This window comes from Podarcis gaigeae (genome assembly GCF_964106915.1).
Source record: "Podarcis gaigeae genome assembly, chromosome: 18".
Classification (NCBI taxonomy): domain Eukaryota; kingdom Metazoa; phylum Chordata; class Lepidosauria; order Squamata; family Lacertidae; genus Podarcis; species Podarcis gaigeae.
The window spans coordinates 10,124,476-10,142,642 of record NC_139696.1 but is presented as its reverse complement, the minus strand read 5'-3'; the positions used below and the strand labels follow the sequence as shown (position 1 = coordinate 10,142,642).

Below are 18,167 nucleotides of genomic sequence, written 5' to 3'. Positions count from 1 at the left end.
ATTTCCCTTCTCTTCCCTCCCTTTTTATGAAGATCACCCGCTCTGAGATCCCACAGCTAATTCTCCCCTGGCCTCCTCCTCACTGGCCCAAGTGGGACCAATTCAGCCAGCTAGCCCTGGGGACTATCTAATGTTTATTAGATGGATTTCCCCTAAATTGATTTCTGAACTTTGAATTTTATTGTTATTCATGTTTTTATACTGTATTTTATGCTGCATTTACAATTAAGTGTTTTTAATTTGTTGTTAGCTGCCCTGAGCCTGGTTTTTGAACTGGGAAGGGCGGGGTATAAATAAAAAGTTGTTGTTGTTATTATTATTATTATTTATTCTTGTAGGCTACATAATTTCACCAGAGAAGACAAGTGAGGCAGATGACACGGCCTTGGGTGGGAGACGAACCACAGCAGAAGAGAAACAGGATGTTGGGCGGAACAGTAGGCAATGCCTTCTTCCATCCCTGTTCCTACCAGCCCTCCAGCCTGCAGGCCTCTGGAGCATAAACAGGCTGCCTGGCCCTGACTTCAAGGAATGGCAAAGAAATGGAAAACTGGGAAGAACCCTGTTCCACCCCCCTTCTCTTTCCACAGCTGTGCTCACCACCCCGATCAGAGAGCAGAAGATCCTACCCTCCGAGGAGTTACCTGCTTGTTCGCCCTGGCGAAAGCCAGACCGACTCCTTCCAGTATGGGACCAGTGTAACCAGGAGGGCAGGGGTTGCAGTGGAAGCCGGGGGCTGTGTTGATGCACTGGACTCTGGGGAAGCAGGGGTTCGCTGCACACTGCAAGGAGAAAAGTTTTCGCTTAGTTGTGCATGATTAGAGCATCATTGGGATGCGTGTGGCCTTGTGGGTTAAACCACAGAGCCTAGGACTTGCCGATCGGAAGGTCAGCGGTTTGAATCCCCGCGACAGGGTGAGCTCCCGTTGCTCAGTCCCTGCTCCTGCCAAGCTAGCAGTTCAAAAGCACATCAAAGTGCAAGTAGATAAATAGGTACCACTCCAGCGGGAAGGTAAACGGCGTTTCCGTGCACTGCTCTGGTTCGCCAGAAGCGGCTTAGTCATGCTGGCCACATGACCTGGAAGCTGTACGCCGGCTCCCTCGGCCAGTAAAGCGAGATGAGCACCGCAACCCCAGAGTCGGCCACGACTGGACCTAATGGTCAGGGGTCTCTTTACCTTTATAGCATCACTGTAACAGTGGCTTTCAAACGGGTGTGTGTGACGGGTGTGTGTGTGTGTTTGCGGTTCTGATAACACCATTTGGGACACTGGTTTGCATTTCCTCCATTGCTCCGCTACCCCCTCCCATGGCAATCTCTTTGGATCGGGTCCTTCCCCCACCGTCACATTCTCAGTTGGAGCAAGGTGAAAATTAAGCCAGTGAGCTTGTCCAACATGCCTCCCCCATTGTGTGAATCATGAACACCTCCCATAATTCTATGGGGATCTAGAATACCAGCCTTCACTTGGAAAGTAGACAATTTGGTATGGGGGTGGGGACCCAATCCTTTTGCTCCAAGAAGAACTGTGTGTGTTTGCGGGGCAGGGAAACCCAAGCCAGTCTTAGTGCTTGCCCTCCACTCCCAAGCCAGTTGAGGAAAAAAAGCTTCAGAAGAGATCTATGGCTTTCTCCTCCTGCCTCCCATCTTTTACACAGAAGGAGAGGGGGAACCTCCTGACCTCGTCGATGTCGGTGCAGTGGGTCCCGTTGCCCGTGTAGCCCAGAGGGCAGGCCCCACAGCGGAAGCCGGTGGGGGTGTCTGTGCAGGTGACCCCCGGGAAGCAAGGATTCGGGTAGCAGCGATTAAGAGCCGCCACGCTGATGCCGGGTCCAGTCGCTCCTGTACCGATCCCTGGAAGACAAGGAAACAAAGGAGTTGGTCTGCCCCCACTGGAGGCTGGTCTGTTAGGGGCGAATGGGGCACTGCCCCACCAACCACAGTCATCTCCCTCCTCTCTGCCTTCTCAAACCACACTAACACCAGACATTTAAAGTATTATGGCACCACTTGAAACAGCCATGGCCTGAAGCGAGATGAGCGCCGCAACCCATTAGTCCCCTTTGACTGGACTTAACCGTCCAGGGAACCTTTATCTAACCACAGAGCCTAGGGCTTGCCGATCAGAAGGTCGGCGGTTCAAATCCCCGCAATGACGGGGTGAGCTCCCGTTGCTCGGTCCCTGCTCCTGCCAACCTAGCAGTTCGAAAGCACACCAGCCTAAGTAGATAAATAGGTACCACTCCAGCGGGAAGGTAAACAGCGTTTCTGTGCACTGCTCCGGTTCACCAGAAGCGGCTTAGTCCTGCTGGCCACATGACCCAGAAGCTGTATGCTGGCTCCCTCGGCCAATAAAGCGAGTTGAGCGCCGCATCCCCAGAGTCGTCCACGACTGGACCTAAAGGTCAGGGGTCCCTTTACCCGTGTGGTGCTGATAATACCAAGGTTGCTGGTTCGATTCCCACATGGGGCAGCTGCACATGATTTCTGCCTTGCAGGGGATCGGACGAGATGGTGCTCAGAGTTGCTATGTGCTGGAGCAGGACTAGCGGCTGACATTAGTGGGCTTCCAGGGAGCAAGGGAGAGGGAGAAAGGCCGAGCTGGTTGTTCTTCAGCTGCAGCCAGGCAGAAATTGCAGTGCACACCCAGCCATGCGCTATTAGGCGATTAGGGGCCACGCCTTGGGTGGTGCTCTCAGGCGGCAGCGCTCTGGCCTCTTACGGCTGGCTGGTTGCACCTGGCAGGTGAGATGAAATCTGGTTGCAATAAGGACCCTGTGGTCCTCTCCCTCTTTTGCAGGAGGGGACGCCTGGGGGCCAGGATCCCTCTGGGCATGCACAAAGCGCCATTCGCTCCAATTGCTAGCTTTTAAGGAATGCATTTCATTTTTAACTCTTCCAAGACATGGGCTGCAATGTGTTGGGTCTGTATGGAGATAACTTTGACACTTACCACAAGCATCGCACTCCATCACAGTGTTCTTCAGGAAGGTGAGCTCCTTGATCTGCAAAACAATGGTGAAAATAAACACCAGTTTACAGCCCCTTCCTTGGTGATTGGGGGTGGGGGCGGTGGGGGGGTAGGAAAGCTCAGCTTCCGGCCCAAGGCCAAGTATACAAAAGCAGAGCCGAAATGTCCCAGGCCAGGTGCTTCTGAGAAAAATTATTTCTGAGGTTTTTCTTCTTCTGAACCGCCTAGAAAAAAAGAAAGCCCTTAGCAAAAGTTGCTCTCAGTATTGTTCTGTTCCAACCATGTAGGGTGGTTGTTGCTTTTATTATTATTATTATTATTATTAATAATAATAATATTTATATTTATAGCCTGCCCTTCCCAGTTCAGAAAACTGGGCTCAGGGCAGCTAGCAACAAATTTAAAACACTTAATTGATGCAACAAAAACCAGCATAAAATACAGTATAAAGCATGAATAGCAATAAATTCAGAATTCAAAAATCAATTTAGGGAGAAAATTAGATGATCACCAGGGCTAGCTGGCTAAGTTAGTCCTATTTTATAAAAGCTTCTATTAACTTTTTGAAAGAAACAAAAAATACAGTCAACAGAAGTAACAAAATGCAACATGATGGTTGTTCCATCAAGATTGGAAACAGTCCTGATGAACTCCAGACATGCAGTATGGTGGATCCTAACATTTTAGGTGGGCAACCCGGCCAGATGGGTTGTAGTAAAATTGAAATGAATCTTTACACTAATAAGTCTCTCCGAAGATTTCCATCCGTTTCTCCAAGTGTGTGTTGTGTTTCTAATAGGGACATGGGTGTAGCTGTGGTCTAAACCACAGAGCCTGGACTTGCCGATCAGAAGGTCAGCGGTTCGAATCCCCGCGACGGGGTGAGCTCCCCTTGCTCTGTCCCAGCTCCTGCCAACCTAGCAGTTCGAAAGCACGCCAGTGCGAGTAGATAAATAGGTACCACTGTGGTGGGAAGGTAAACAGCATTTCTGTGGGCTCTGGTTTCCGTCACGGTGTCCCGTTTGTGCCAGAAGTGGTTTAATCATGTTGGACACATGACCCGGAAAACTGTCTGTGGACAAACGCCAGCTTCCTCGGCCTAAAGGCGAGATGAGTCCCTGTGGGACACCCTTCCATCATAAGGAACCATAGAGATAAAAACTGTTAATGTTTTCATGATATCTTAAAAAGGTAAAGGTAAAGGGACCCCTGACCATTAGGTCCAGTCGTGGCCGACCCTGGGGTTGCGGCACTCATCTCGCTTTACTGGCCGAGGGAGCTGGCGTACAGCTTCCGGGTCATGTGGCCAGCAGGACTAAGCCGCTTCTGGCGAAGCAGAGCAGCACACGGAAACACCGTTTACCTTCCCGCCAGAGTGGTACCTATTTATCTACTTGCCTTTTGAGGTGCTTTCAAACTGCTAGGTAGGCAGGAGCTGGGACCGAGCAACGGGAGCTCACCCCATTGCGGGGATTCGAACCGCCGACCTTCTGATCAGCAAGCCCTAGGCTCTGTGGTTTAACCCACAGCGCCACCCACATCCCAGCGCCACTCGCGTCCCCATGATATCTTACTGTGTTTTAATTTGTTGGAAGCTGCCCAGAATGGCTGGGGCAACCTAATAATAATAATGATAATGATAATAATTTGCTGGCACCAGCTGAAGATGTGCCCTTTTTGCAGAGCCATTCCTACAGGGGCAGGGGACACGGGTGGCGCTGTGGATTAAACCACGGAGCCTAGGGCTTGCTGATCAGAAGGCTGGCGGTTCAAATCCCCGCGATGGGGTGAGCTCCCGTTGCTCAGTCCCTGCTCCTGCCAACCTAGCAGTTCAAAAGCACATCAAAGTGCAAGTAGATAAATAGGTACCGCTTCGGCGGGAAGGTAAACGGCGTTTCCGTGCGCTGCTCTGGTTCACCAGAAGTGGCATAGTCATGCTGCCCACATGACCCAGAAGCTGCACACCAGCTCCCTTGGCCAGTAAAGCAAGATGAGCACCGCAACCCCAGAGTCGGACAGGACTGGACCTAATGGTCAGGGGTCCCTTTACCTTTACCTTTAGCTACAGGGGCAGGGGTTTTTTGCCCTGGGTGAAACCTCCAGAGGGGCACCATCGAGGCTCCCAACCTGTTTGTGTGTGTGTACACAAATGTGCAAGCGGGGTGCCAATCTGGGTCTTTGACCCAGGTGAAATAAAGCCTAGTTTCGCCCCTGCTTTTTGCCCAGGGTGGAGGTAACGAGGCCAAATGCCAATTAATGTATTGCCCAGTGTGTGACGTTTTGACGTTTTGAGTTCCCTAAGGGCGTTCCTGAGAAAAATGAGGGACTATCTGTTAAAACTGGCTTGGTCGATAAAGTCTGGACCTCGTTCCCATCTGGATTTGGCCTCGAAGGCAGGAAGAACTACCCCAGCCGGGGAACAGCAGAAGGTCTACTTGAGGTAATCACCTCATCCGGCAGAAAGCTGGAAGGTCACCGTTTGCTTTCCAGCTCCCAATTAAACTGTTGCCAACGCGTTGCGGTTTTTATAGAAGCTTTAATCTTACCCAGACCTTCCTGTAAACCTGGGCAGTGCAGGCCTAAAGGGACCCGTGGTGGTTTCAGCTTCCACTGCCAGATTTTTTATTTATTTTAATTTCTTTTTGCGTTTTTGTGGTTGGGTGATTTGTATATTTCAGGAGCAACTGACAAACACCATCCAACCTCAAAGTGACAAGGGCATGCACGACCTTATTTTGGAGATATACCCCCTTTTTGAAAACGTATATTTCGAAAGGGCAGAGGCTGAAGAGGGATGGGTGTGCAGTTAGAAGAGAGCAGCGCAAGAGCATGTGAAAAGTTCCTTTTCTTTTTTTTCAGAAAAAAATAGCAGAGGAATAAGCTTGTGATGAGGGATTTACTGTATTTTTCGCTCTATAAGACACACCAGACCACAAGACACACCTAGTTTTTGGAGGAGGAAAACAAGAAAAAATATATTCTGAATCTCAGAAGCCAGAACAGCAAGAGGGATCACTGCGCAGTGAAAGCAGCAATCCCTCTTGCTGTTCTGGCTTCTGGGATAGCTGCGCAGCCTGCATTCGCTCCATAAGACGCACACACATTTCCCCTTACTTTTTAGGAGGGAAAAAGTGAGTCTTATAGAGCAAAAAACACGGTATATCTAGATGCTAGGATAGAAAGGATAAGGAAAACAGGAAGACACAATGAGAGGTAAAGGAGGTGCTGTGGGATGGGCGGAAGTCAATGTTTTTATTTTTAGTGTTTATATTATTAACTTGTAAGATATGGATTTGTGGTGGGGGGTTCTTTTGTATGCTGGTTTTTGTGTATTGTTATTTTTCGATATTTTTCGTGTTGTTGTTGTGTGGAAAATACTAATAAAATTTATTACCTAGCCATGGAGGCAAGCAGCAGCCAAAAGACTTTGCCCATGTTGATTTCCCCCCCCCCCAAGCCTTAAGAACATAATCAGATCGGACCACACAGGGCCCCCAAAGTCCAGGATACTGTTCTTGCAGTGGCCATTGTCTCCTGGGATAGGTACTCACAAACACTGCTGCCCAGTGGCGTAGCATGGGGGGCGCAGGGGGGGCCGGCCGCACTGGGCGCAACATCTGGGGGTTAGGGTTAGGGGGCGCAAATTACTTGCCTTGCCCCGGGTGCTGACAACCCACGCTACGCCACTGCTGCTGCCTTCTACTGCGGTGGCAGCGCATATAGTCAATGTGGCTCGCAGCCACTGAGATGATGATGATGATAATAATAATAATTTATTTATACCCCGCCCTTCCCGGTTCAAAAACCGGGCTCAGGGCAGCTAACACCAAATTTAAAACACTTTAAAACACTTAATTATAAAAGCAGCATAAAATGCAGTATGAAAACATGAATAACCATAAAATTCAAAAATCAATTAGGGCTAGCTGGCTGAATTGGTCCCACTTGGGCCAGTGAGGAGGAGGCCAGGGGAGAATTAGCTGTGGGGTCTCAGAGCGGGTGATCTTCATAGAAGGGGAGGGAAGAGAAGGGAAATAAAAGATCAGGCTGAATTCAAATCAAAGCCTTTTCCTCCATGAATAGAGAATAGGGGGTCATTGATGGGAAGAGGGCCAATGCTTTCTCTTCTCCCAGTGGGCAACTGGACACCATTATGGGACTCCCATAAGCAGGACCTGAGTTCAAGAGCACTCTCCCTTCCTTCATAAAAGGGCTTTCTTTCTTTTTGAAAAGACAGACCCCTGATGGAGTGGACTGGCAGGTCCATCTGGCCCCCGGCATGCTCTCTCTGAGAGGCTTGCGAGCGGAGGTGTCCCAGCTGCCTGGGGAATCTCTGACTTCATCTCGGCAAGGACGGCCGGAGAGGAACGCACAGCGGCGACTCCCCCCGGAGGCCCCCCGGCTCCGCAAGAGTTTGTCCTGGCACAGAGAGGGCCAGTCTGCTTTTCCAGTTTGCTGGCAGGGAGAAGCGGCCAGGGAGTCGGGGGTGGAAGGGAAAGAGCGTCTGGAATGTGGAGTTACACAAGAGAGAGGCAGCCGGACAAAGCAGACTTTGGATGGCAAAAGGCGGAAGACCCCCAGACGATGCTTCGCCCTCGTAGCATCGGGGCAGCCATCTTGCTGCATGCCCTCCAACATTTCTCCAATGGGAACAGGGACGTCCTAAGGAAAAGCGGGACGTTCTGGGATCAAATCATAAACCGGGACGGCTTCTGTAAATCCAGGACTGTCCCTGGGAAATAGGGGTGTGATAGGAATTTTGAGGTCTTAAAGGTAAAGGGACCCCTGACCATTAGGTCCAGTCGTGGCCGACTCTGGGGTTGCGGCGCTCATCTCGCTTTATTGGCCGAGGGATCCGGCGTACAGCTTCCGGGTCATGTGGCCAGCATGACTAAGCCACTTCTGGCGAACCAGAGCAGCGCACGGAAATGCCGTTTACCTTCCCGCCAGAGCGGTACCTATTTATCTACTTGCACTTTGATGTGCTTTCGAACTGCTAGGCTGGCAGGAGCAGGGACCGAGCAACAAGAGCTCACTCCGTCACGGGGATTCGAACCGCCGACCTTCTGATTGGCAAGTCTTAGGCTCTGTGGTTTAACCCACAGCGCCACCCGCATCTTAGATATATATTAAATGTTCATAGGTGTACCAACCAAGCACGTACATAGATCAGCACAGCAAGACCGACCAGAAACCATTTTTTATTCCCAAACTGACCAAATGTTTTCCCTGCAAGGAAGGAGGGGGGTCAGGAAACCTCCCCATTGTCTCTTTCCTCACAAATCCTGTCTTAAGGGCACATTTAAGATATGAATAGGGTGTGAGCCTGTGACATGGCCCAGGGACTAAGTATTTATCATTACAAAAGACGGCCAGGCTCCCCAGGCAATCCAATCAAGTAAGCATTAACAGGTAACCTGTCAGACAGGAGATAAACAATGCACTCAGATTTCTGTTGTAGACCGCCTTTTCTGTGATGTAGGTATGATGTATCTGGGGTGGTGGTCTTGGGTTACACCCTTTCTGTGATGTATTTATGATGCATGGAGGGGTGGTCTTGAGCTCCAGGGCAGGGAATTTAAAATGTCTATATAAGGCCTTGCGCACCATTGTTCTTGGTTCCTCCTCCTTCTCTGTGTGTGAGGGGAGCACACACAAAGATCCGGCTTCCTAGCTGCTTTGCTTCTCAATATTCTCTGCTTGGCCTCTGTTATTTTCTCCTACCAATAGGGAACCTATGTAAGGACTCTATATGGGCTCTTGGATACCCCATAAGGGGAAAAGGGCAGATTTTGTTCACAACAGGGGCACTTGGAGGGCCTAGGATGCTGGAGAAAAACACCCTCTGGGAAGCCAATGTGCTTCTCTCCTCTGCTATGTGGCATAGAGAGACTGTTATGCTGACATTCACGGTAATGCCAAACGCGGGTGTCCAGTGTCTACAGGGGCTGGAGCCCAAAGAAGGACCTTTGAGAAAGTGGGGCTTGAATCTCACTTGTGGGTTTTCTGCAATGGGCATCTGATGGTCAGAGACCTACCCTTCCTTCTCCCCCTGGAGATTTGTTTGCTCCTAACTGGAGAGGCAGGACATAAGCAGAGATCTGTTGGGTGGGCCAGAGGGAAATTCCACCCAACATTTTGTTTCCGATGGGTGTGCAGCAAGGCACCTCTGGGGACAAGTAGACAAGCAAGGCAAAGTAAGGTAAAAGCACCTCCTCCCAAACTCGCCGCTGCCCTGTGGTCTGTCCCAATAATCTAGTCCTGGGGGTGGATAAATTAATTGGTCTAAATAAGGGGTGGGGAACTGTGGTGCACCCACAGCCTTATTTCCAGTGCTATGGGGGGGGGGGGGGAAATGAATGGAGTGATGGAAGGAAGCTGAGGGGGGGGGAGCCCTCTTCACACATCAGGGCTGCTCTGTCTGTCTCTTATTGGGTGGGAAGGAATATGTCTAGGTTTGTCATTGCTTTTCTCCCAAGAAGCACGAAATTAAAAGACGCCTGCTCCTTGGGAGAAAAGCAATGACAAACCTAGACAGCATCTTAAAAAGCAGAGACACCACCTTGCCAACAAAGGTCCGTATAGTTCAAGCTCTGGTTTTCCCAGTCGTGATGTATGGAAGTGAGAGCTGGACCATCAAGAAGGCTGATCGCCAAAGAATGGATGCTTTTGAATTCTGGTGCTGGAGGAGACTCTTGAGAGTCCCATGGACTGCAAGAAGATCAAACCTCTCCATTCTGAAGGAAATCAGCCCTGAGTGCTCACTGGAAGGACAGATCCTGAAGCTGAGGCTCTAAGACTTTGGCCACCTCATGAGAAGAGAAGACTCCCTGGAAAAGACCCTGATGCTGGGAAAGATGGAGGGCAGAAGGAGAAGGGGACGACAGAGGACGAGATGGTGGGACAGTATTCTCGAAGCTACCAGTATGAGTTTGACCAAACTGCGGGAGGCAGTGGAAGACAGGAGTGCCTGGCGTGCTGGTCCAGGGGGTCACGAAGAGGCGGACATGACTAAATGACTAAACAACAACAACAACAAGATAGATAGATAGATAGATGATAGATGATAGATAGATAGATGATAGATAGATGATAGATAGATAGATGATAGATATGAATGACCCTGTCCACTTTTAGCCCCTGACAGATTATCCCCAAGGGAATGTGACCCTCAATAGATTTTTTTTTTTAAAAAGCTCCCTCTCTCCCTTTCAGGAGATTTTGGATTGGTCCAGACTTTCACTCTTTAAGTTCAGGATCCTTGCCTTGTTCTCCCAGGTCACAATATTTTAATTGCCATAGCTGTCAACCTTCCCCTTTTTGTGGGAAATTCCCTTATTCCAGTGCCATTTCTCGCTGCTTCCTGCTGCTATCCCAGATTGTTAGATATCCCGTAGACTGTCCCTGGGACAGGTGAGGCTACTGATCCCGTATTTTCGAGGCTGCTGATCCCGTATTTTCAAACCTGAAAGTTGACAGCTATGCCAATTGCTTCTTGTCCATTATAATCAGGGCTACAGAATCAGTTCTTGGGGTGCTCTCAAACGGTAGCCATGCTCAGACAGACCCACTGAAATGAAAGGACACGGTTTACTCCAGTCCATTAGTTTAGGTGGAACTTATGAGGTGGAACTTATGAGGAACGGCTAAGGGAGCTGGGCATGTTTAGCCTGGAGAAGAGGAGGTTAAGGGGTGATATGATAGCCATGTTCAAATATATAAAAGGATGTCACATAGAGGAGGGAGAAAGGTTGTTTTCTGCTGCTCCAGAGAAGCGGACACGGAGCAATGGATCCAAACTACAAGAAAGAAGATTCCCCCTAAACATTAGGAAGAACTTCCTGACAGTAAGAGCTGTTTGACAGTGGAATTTGCTGCCAAGGAGTGTGGTGGAGTCTCCTTCTTTGGAGGTCTTTAAGCAGAGGCTTGACAACCATATGTCAGGAGTGCTCTGATGGTGTTTCCGGCTTGGCAGGGGGTTGGACTCGATGGCCCTTGTGGTCTCTTCCAACTCTAGGATTCTATGATTCTATGATTCTAGGTGGATGCAATGCAGAAGAGGCTTCCCCAGGTGTAACACCTAAAGTAAGGTTACAAGACGTCCCCGTTTCCCAGAGACGGTCCCCGGATTTACAAACCAGTCTCCATACAAAATCCATTCAAGTTGAAAGTGTCCCTGGATTCATTGGAAAAAAAATCTGGTAACCTTTACCTAAAGCCAGGTTTTGGCATCTGGGGTGGGGTGCTGACCAACGTCACCCTGCAGCCTGCATCCTCCACTTGCAGTTCCTTTGCAAGTTTCTAGTCCTTATGAAAGCTTGGCAAGCACTAGAGAACACTGCAAATGAGGAAAACCCTGCCGCTTGGGTTGGATAGAGGTGACCCCATGCAAAACAAATTATCGCTCTACCAACAGTAGAATCCTGGAATTGAAATAAGTATCAAATACTTAAGGGTAACCGTTGTTGTTGTTATTAAAAAAAGATCTGGTATGCAAATAGCCTGTGTGCAATTAGTACATAATTTGATGGTGGGGAATGGCTTTCGTCTGCCATGCCGGGTTCAGGTGTTTTAATCTTTTTCCTCCTTTTTAACTTAAAAGCAGGAGGGTGCAACTGGCTTTACGCCTCCCTTACCTGCTGTTTCAGCAGTTCTGTGATCTGCCGCAGAACCTGATTTGTCTCCCTCATCTCCGAGAGCATCTGGGGCGAAAGGTCTCCGCCTGCAATGAGAATGCATCAGATATCTTCCTGTTACTTCAGGGCGCAAGAGAATCCCGGGGCTGACTCTGAGCTAAGGTGTCTGCCCAGCCCCATATTCAGCCCTTTGAACAAAATTATCTGACCAGTCACTTTCAGAGAAACCATGAATTGGGAACAAGGTATAGCAGTTACACAGAGAAGTCATCTTCAGTCATGCTCTGTGAAAGTAAAGCATCAAAACCAGCTTCGCCCGCCCCCTTTTTACAATTAAAATCTGCCCCCTTGCAGTTAAACTTTCAATCAACTTTTGTTTTAGTTGATTAATCTATTCACAGAGATAATTCAGTTTGGTGGCACCTGAGACCCAACCCCTGCTCCCTGCTCTTTGTCCAGCCAGCTGCCCCAACCAATCAACTGCTGTTGCTGTCCAGCAACAGGTAGCTTGCATCTGAATAGAGAGGTTCCATTTTAGCTATCTTGACCAACAGCCATTGATAGACCTCTCATTCTCCATGAATTTATCTAATCCGCCCCCCCCCCACACTTTAAAGCCACCTGGCTGCTGCTGCAGCAACATCTTGTGGCAGTGAGTTCCACAAGTTAAATTATCTGCTGAGTGACATAGTGAAATTCATTTGTCGATCGGCTGAGATTAAACAGATGAACCCAAGTGAGGAAATACTATGCAAGAGAAAGGATATTATACACACACACACATTTCTATCCACTTTTTCTTCATCTATACTTTATTTAATCAAGTACCTTCTTAATCACTTCCCCCCGTTAAATGAAAACCTCCATTTTTTTAAAGGGGAGGGCCTATAGCCTAGTGGGTAGAGCAGGTTCAAACCCAGCACCTCCAAGGAATATCTCCTTGTCTGAGCTCTTGGGACAGCTGCTGCCAGTCAGTGCAGACAAGACTGCATTAGATGGGCTAATGGCGGCTTCCTGTATAGGGAATAATAGAATTGCAGAGTTGGAAGGGGCCACGAGGGTCATCTAGTCCAACCCCCTGCAATGCAGCCTGGAGCTTGAACACACGGCCCTGAGTTCAAGAGCCCTCACGCTCTGCGGCAAGCATTGGCAAACTCAGCCCTCCAGATGTTTTGGGACTACAACTCCCATCATCTCTAGCTAACAGGACCAGTGGTCAGGGATGATGGGAGTTGTAGTCCCAAAACATCTGGAGGGCCGAGTTTGCCTCTGCCTGCTCTACGGACTGAGCTGTCCCACAACAGGATGCAAATAGAGCCAGGATAACTTTGGTCACCCTTTTCTGCACTTTCCCCACAACTCCTTAAGTTCCTTTTTAAAGACATGACAGGGCAGTTTGGGGTGCCCACGATCAGATATAATAATAATAATAATAATAATAATAATAATAATAATAATAATAAAATTTTATTTATACCCCGCCTTCCCCAGCCAAGACCAGGCTCAGGGCAGCTAACACCAGCTATAAAAACAATTGATTAAAACACAACTTGTGGTATGTGCACATCTGTGGAGCTAAAACTTAAGGGTTAACTAGTGTGTGTGTGTGTGTGCCTGCCTGTAACTGCAATTACACAAGTTGTTACAACCCCAATTAAGCCCTGCAAACCAGCAGCTTTTCATCCACCCCACCCTGCAAGGTAAATTGTCCAGAAGCTCCTTCCACAAGTCCGTTCCTGCTCAAAGTTACAAAGCCTCGGGGTTTTTTTAGACTTTAAAAGGTTGCACCTTCCAGTGTTAGGTCATATGCTCCCCCCCAAAAAAAACACACACACCCCAGGAGCTATTCTCCAAACCCCACCAAATGACTTGCCCCCACAATTGCAGATCAGCCATTTCAGGTTGTGACTGAGGTGTGACAGGGTATGAAATTCAGGTTGTGACAGGGTATGAAATGCGTCCCTTGAAATCATTATTATTATTATTATTATTATTATTATTATTATTAGTGCAATCCAGGACTAGGAGCTGCCTCAGGGAGACCCACTTTTCATTCTGGTTTTGGTAAGAGGAGCTAATCCTCTCTTCCCCCCACCCCAGCAAAAACCACCTCCCTCCCTCCCTCCCTCAATTTTGATCTGCCAGGATGCTGGGCACGGGGCCTTCTTTGTAGTGGCACCAACACTTTCATCTACTCACTCTCCTCCAAAGCCTTGCCCCTCTAAGACCTCCTACCTGCATCTGTGGTGTTGTTGTTGTTAATTATTATTATTTATTTATTTTTTTATTTATTTATTTATTTATTTATACATACCCCACCCATCTGGCTGGGTTTTTCCAGCCACTCTGGGCGGCTTCCAACAGAATATTAAAATACAATAGTCTATTAAACATTAAAAGCTTCCCTCAACAGGGCTGCCTTCAGATGTCTTCTAAAAGTCTGGTATATGTTCCTCTTTTGGACATCTGATGGGAGGGCGTTCCACAGGGTGGGTGCCACCACCGAGAAGGCCCTCTGCCTGGTTCCCTGTAACTTGGCCTCTCGCAGTGAGGGAACCACCAGAAGGCCCTCAGCACTGGACCTCAGTGTCCGGGCTGAACAATGGGGGTGGAGATGCTTCTTCGGGTATACCGGGCCAAGACCGTTTAGGGCTTTAAAGGTCAGCACCAACACTTTGAATTGTGCTCGGAAAATTGTGCTGTTGAAATCAGACAGGCTCCTTTGCTGACTCTTTTCTGCACCTGCTTAAAACATTTCTGTTTACGCAAACATACCTGGGCTGGACATGTCGATATTTTAACGTGTTTTAATATATTTTACTGCTAATTTTAATTATTTCCAAACATTTTAAACTACTTTCATTAATGTTTTTAATATTTCCTCCAGGACACATAGATGTTTTTACCTACAATCAAGCGGTATATATATATATATTATTATGCAAAATAAATAAATTATAGGATAACCGCACAACAAAATTCTGATGAATCTTCAGGAGGATTATTATTTTTTTTTTTAAAAAAAGAAAAAGCTTTGCAAGCTAATGTGGAAAGGTGGTTAAGTGAAGAAAGACAGAAACCGTATGCAAGGATGCAATGTAATATACATTCTTAAATAGATAGGACTTTATTATCCTAATACATATGTATGTAGATGTTAAAATCCTACTGCATTCTGTATAAACTCATACCAAATATTGTTGAAACAAAATAAAAAAATAAAAAATAAAATAATTCCTTCCAGTAGCACCTTAGAGACCAACTAATTTAGTTATTGGTATGAGCTTTCATGTGCATGCACACTTCTTCACACAAAAGCTCATACCAATAACTAACTTAGTTGGTCCCTAAGGAGCTACTGGAAGGAATTTTTTTATTATTTTATTTTACTTTGTTCCGACTCCGGCAGACCAACACGGCAACCTACCTGTAACTACAAATATTGTTATATTTATCCAAACAAAGCCTACATCTGTAAGTCGTATCTACACATCTCCTTTTCCCTCTCACTTTTCTTTTCCTCTGTATCATTAATTATTATAACCGAAATTCTTTTTAAAAAACCAAGAAAACCAATAGTGGGGGGGGGGGGGAATAAGATTGACAGATCTGTCCATCTTTACATGAGGAAATGTGTGAATCTCTCTCTCTCCAAGGCAAATACAGGTGAGCTAAGACTAAGCTTGCTTTCTGCTGCCCCAGGGGGCTGGACTTGGACAATTGGATTCGAACGACAAGGAAGGAGATTTGGACTAAACACCAGGAAGAACTTTCTGATGTGGAATGGTCTCGCTCCGGAGCTGGTGGACTCTCCTTTCTTGGAGGTTTCTAAGCTGAGGATGGAGAGCCATGGACTTTCTAGCTATAATTCCTGCACAACAGGGGATTGGATTAGATGACCCGCAGGGCCCTTCCTACTCTAGAATTCGAGGATGCTAAAGATTACAGATAGATAGATGATAGATAGATAGATGATAGATAGATAGATAGATAGATAGATATAGATAGATAGAGATATATAGATGATAGATAGACAGATGATAGATAGATGATAGATATAGATAGATGGATAGATAGATAGATATAGATAGATAGATAGATAGATAGATAGATAGATAGATAGATGATAGATAGATAGATAGATATAGATAGACAGACAGATTAGATAGATAGATAGATAGATAGATAGATAGATGATAGATAGATGATAGATAGATAGATGATAGATAGATAGATAGATAGATAGATAGATAGATAGACAGATAATGTATTACGGTCAGAGACCAGCTTATAAAACACACTTGGAGGTACAATCCCAGAAGGAAAACAAACATTTAAAACAATGTACAACAGTAAATTTAAAATGTATAAATGCGATAAGCGTATAGACACTTAAAACTTTAAGATAAGCTACCGCAGAGAGATGACCCAGAATCACCCATGGAACCGAGTTTGGGGATTTTCTTAACGAACTAGTTTGGGTCGGGGGATGGTCTGCGCCTACAGATCTGTACACAGAATCTGGCCACCATCCGGGTCGTCTTATTATCTTTGCCTAACAGGAAAAGGTCACTTTTTTGCTTTTCCAGGAGGTCAGCAAGCCTCACCAGCAGGGGATCAGTGGTCTCACTCTGTGCCTCTTCCTAAAAGGGACATCTAAAGAACAAGTGCTCTGGGCTTCCTATCTCCCCCGATGAACAGGCGCAAAGTCTCTGAGCATATGGGACTTTTTTAAAGGATCCTTCCAGGACCGGCGAGCTTCCGGCGAGTGTAAAAGCCCTTCTTGCATTTTTGGATATGAGAAAGAAGAGATATGCTGCCGGTGAGGCTATATATCTCTCGATTTCTCCAATTTTATAGTCGGGGCTCCTTGAGCAGTCCTGTTGTCTCTCGGTGTCTATGATTATTTGCCTGACCGTAGCTTTTGCCTGGCCCAGTCCCAGACTTAGAAGGGCTTGAGGGGCAAAACCCAGTTAAGATTACATGTAAAATAATTGTTTGCGAAACTTGGTTCGTCTTTAAGGTGCAGTTAGCAGCCAGCTACCTAGGCAAACATAAACCATGCTTTCAAGATTTAATAAGAAAACCAGGATATGTTGCTAAAACAGAAGGGAACTGATTACACAGGAGCCTCAGTGGGGGACGACTTAAAGAATGAAAAAAAAAATCAACCTGGATGGTTTATTTTACAAACCCCTCCTGACTTTCTTGAGAAAGAACGAGACTGCAAAAAGGGAATCGTAACTCACCTCTTCCTCCAGGCATCTGGCCTGAGCCATAGGAGCAAAGGCTCAGAAGAAGAATTAACCTCGGAGCGACAGTCATTCTCAAAGCCTGATGGTGATGCCCAAGCCGGCAGCCTGCCCCCTTTTTAAGAGTCTTTTGTATATATCAAAAAATTGGCTGGAGAACTCATGAACCTCGGCTCTGCTCCCCCTGCTGAGCGCCTGGGCTTTGCTGTTTATGAAGCTTCATTTCTGCCCTCTGAAGTTTTTATTCGCTCAGATGCTCACAGGAGACGTCATCCCTGGCTCCTGGTCCAGCCGGAGAGAGCGAGATAAATTAAATTAGGAGAACAAACAGTGTATGAGAAAACCATCAAGGCGGTTGCTTACCTTGCGGTGGTGGACTGGCATGTTTTTATTTTCTAATGAAATCGGGGGGAAACGACAACTCGGGGATTAAAATGTTTGGAGGATGGATTTCCTCCATAGCATTCTTCAAAGCTTACCTTCCCCTGTCCCTGTGAAACCTTATTTGGTGAAAAGTCACCCCTTACATACATTCCTTCTCCCCGCCACCTCCTCTCCCACCGCTGCTGAAATTCCAACTGTAAGCTCTTTGCGGGCAGAGACCTACTCTGCTTTGGCTTTGTAAATTGCCTAAGAAGCATCTTGCGCTTGGCAGCATGGTGGCAGAGGTTCATGCTGTGCTTAGCTGAGGCTCAACCACCCCAGACAGCTTGTGCCCCCCACTCTTGAACTGCCCCCTCTGACCTCCAGTTGTGGGGGGCAGGGGGGGCAGGGGGGGTCCAAGGCCTGGCCAGTGATCCTCTACAAAGGGGTAGCCAACAGTGCCCTTAACATGTTCAACTCCAACTCTCTGACCATTGACTGGGCTGGTTGGTGGGCACTGAAATGCAAGCTCCTCTGGATTGCCGGAGGTTCCAAGTCCCCCACAAAAACCATACAGGACTTCCTTTTTTTGTGGGTGCTAGCAATTGATATCCTGCGATTTGCTCAATTGTGGGCTTTCTTTCTACTTTTTAAGAACAGATGAACAGCCAAAAGGGGCCCCATCTAAGTTCAGCATCAGGGCCAGATTTAGGTTTGATGAGGCCCTCAGCTACTGAAGGTAATGGGGCCTTTTCTATGTCCAGCCGTCCTTTGTCAACAACAAATTGTCGCTGCTTTTGTTGTTGTTGTTGAATATATGCCATATGGTAATTTATGGACCTAATAGGTATCTAAAGCCATTTGCACGCAGCAAATAGGAGCCTACACAACACAAAACACTGTTGCTGTATGTAGGTTTTATTTTATTGGTGTTTTATCTTATA

At 47.2% G+C, this 18,167-nt stretch overlaps 1 protein-coding gene across 1 annotated transcript in view; it reads right to left on the bottom strand.

The window, feature by feature from the left end:
* COMP (cartilage oligomeric matrix protein) overlaps positions 1 to 17,780 on the bottom strand; it is a 43,718-nt gene extending 25,938 nt beyond the window's left edge. Inside the window, exons 1-6 of the mRNA XM_083720343.1 lie at positions 17,716 to 17,780; positions 16,858 to 17,142; positions 11,609 to 11,694; positions 2,955 to 3,006; positions 1,683 to 1,855; positions 645 to 782 (exon numbers count right to left, since the gene is read on the bottom strand). Coding sequence (XP_083576469.1) covers positions 645 to 782; positions 1,683 to 1,855; positions 2,955 to 3,006; positions 11,609 to 11,694; positions 16,858 to 16,933 — 525 coding nt within the window. The 5' untranslated portion in view covers positions 16,934 to 17,142; positions 17,716 to 17,780. The remainder of the gene's footprint in view (positions 1 to 644; positions 783 to 1,682; positions 1,856 to 2,954; positions 3,007 to 11,608; positions 11,695 to 16,857; positions 17,143 to 17,715) is intronic.
* Between the last annotated feature and the right edge of the window lie 387 nt (positions 17,781 to 18,167).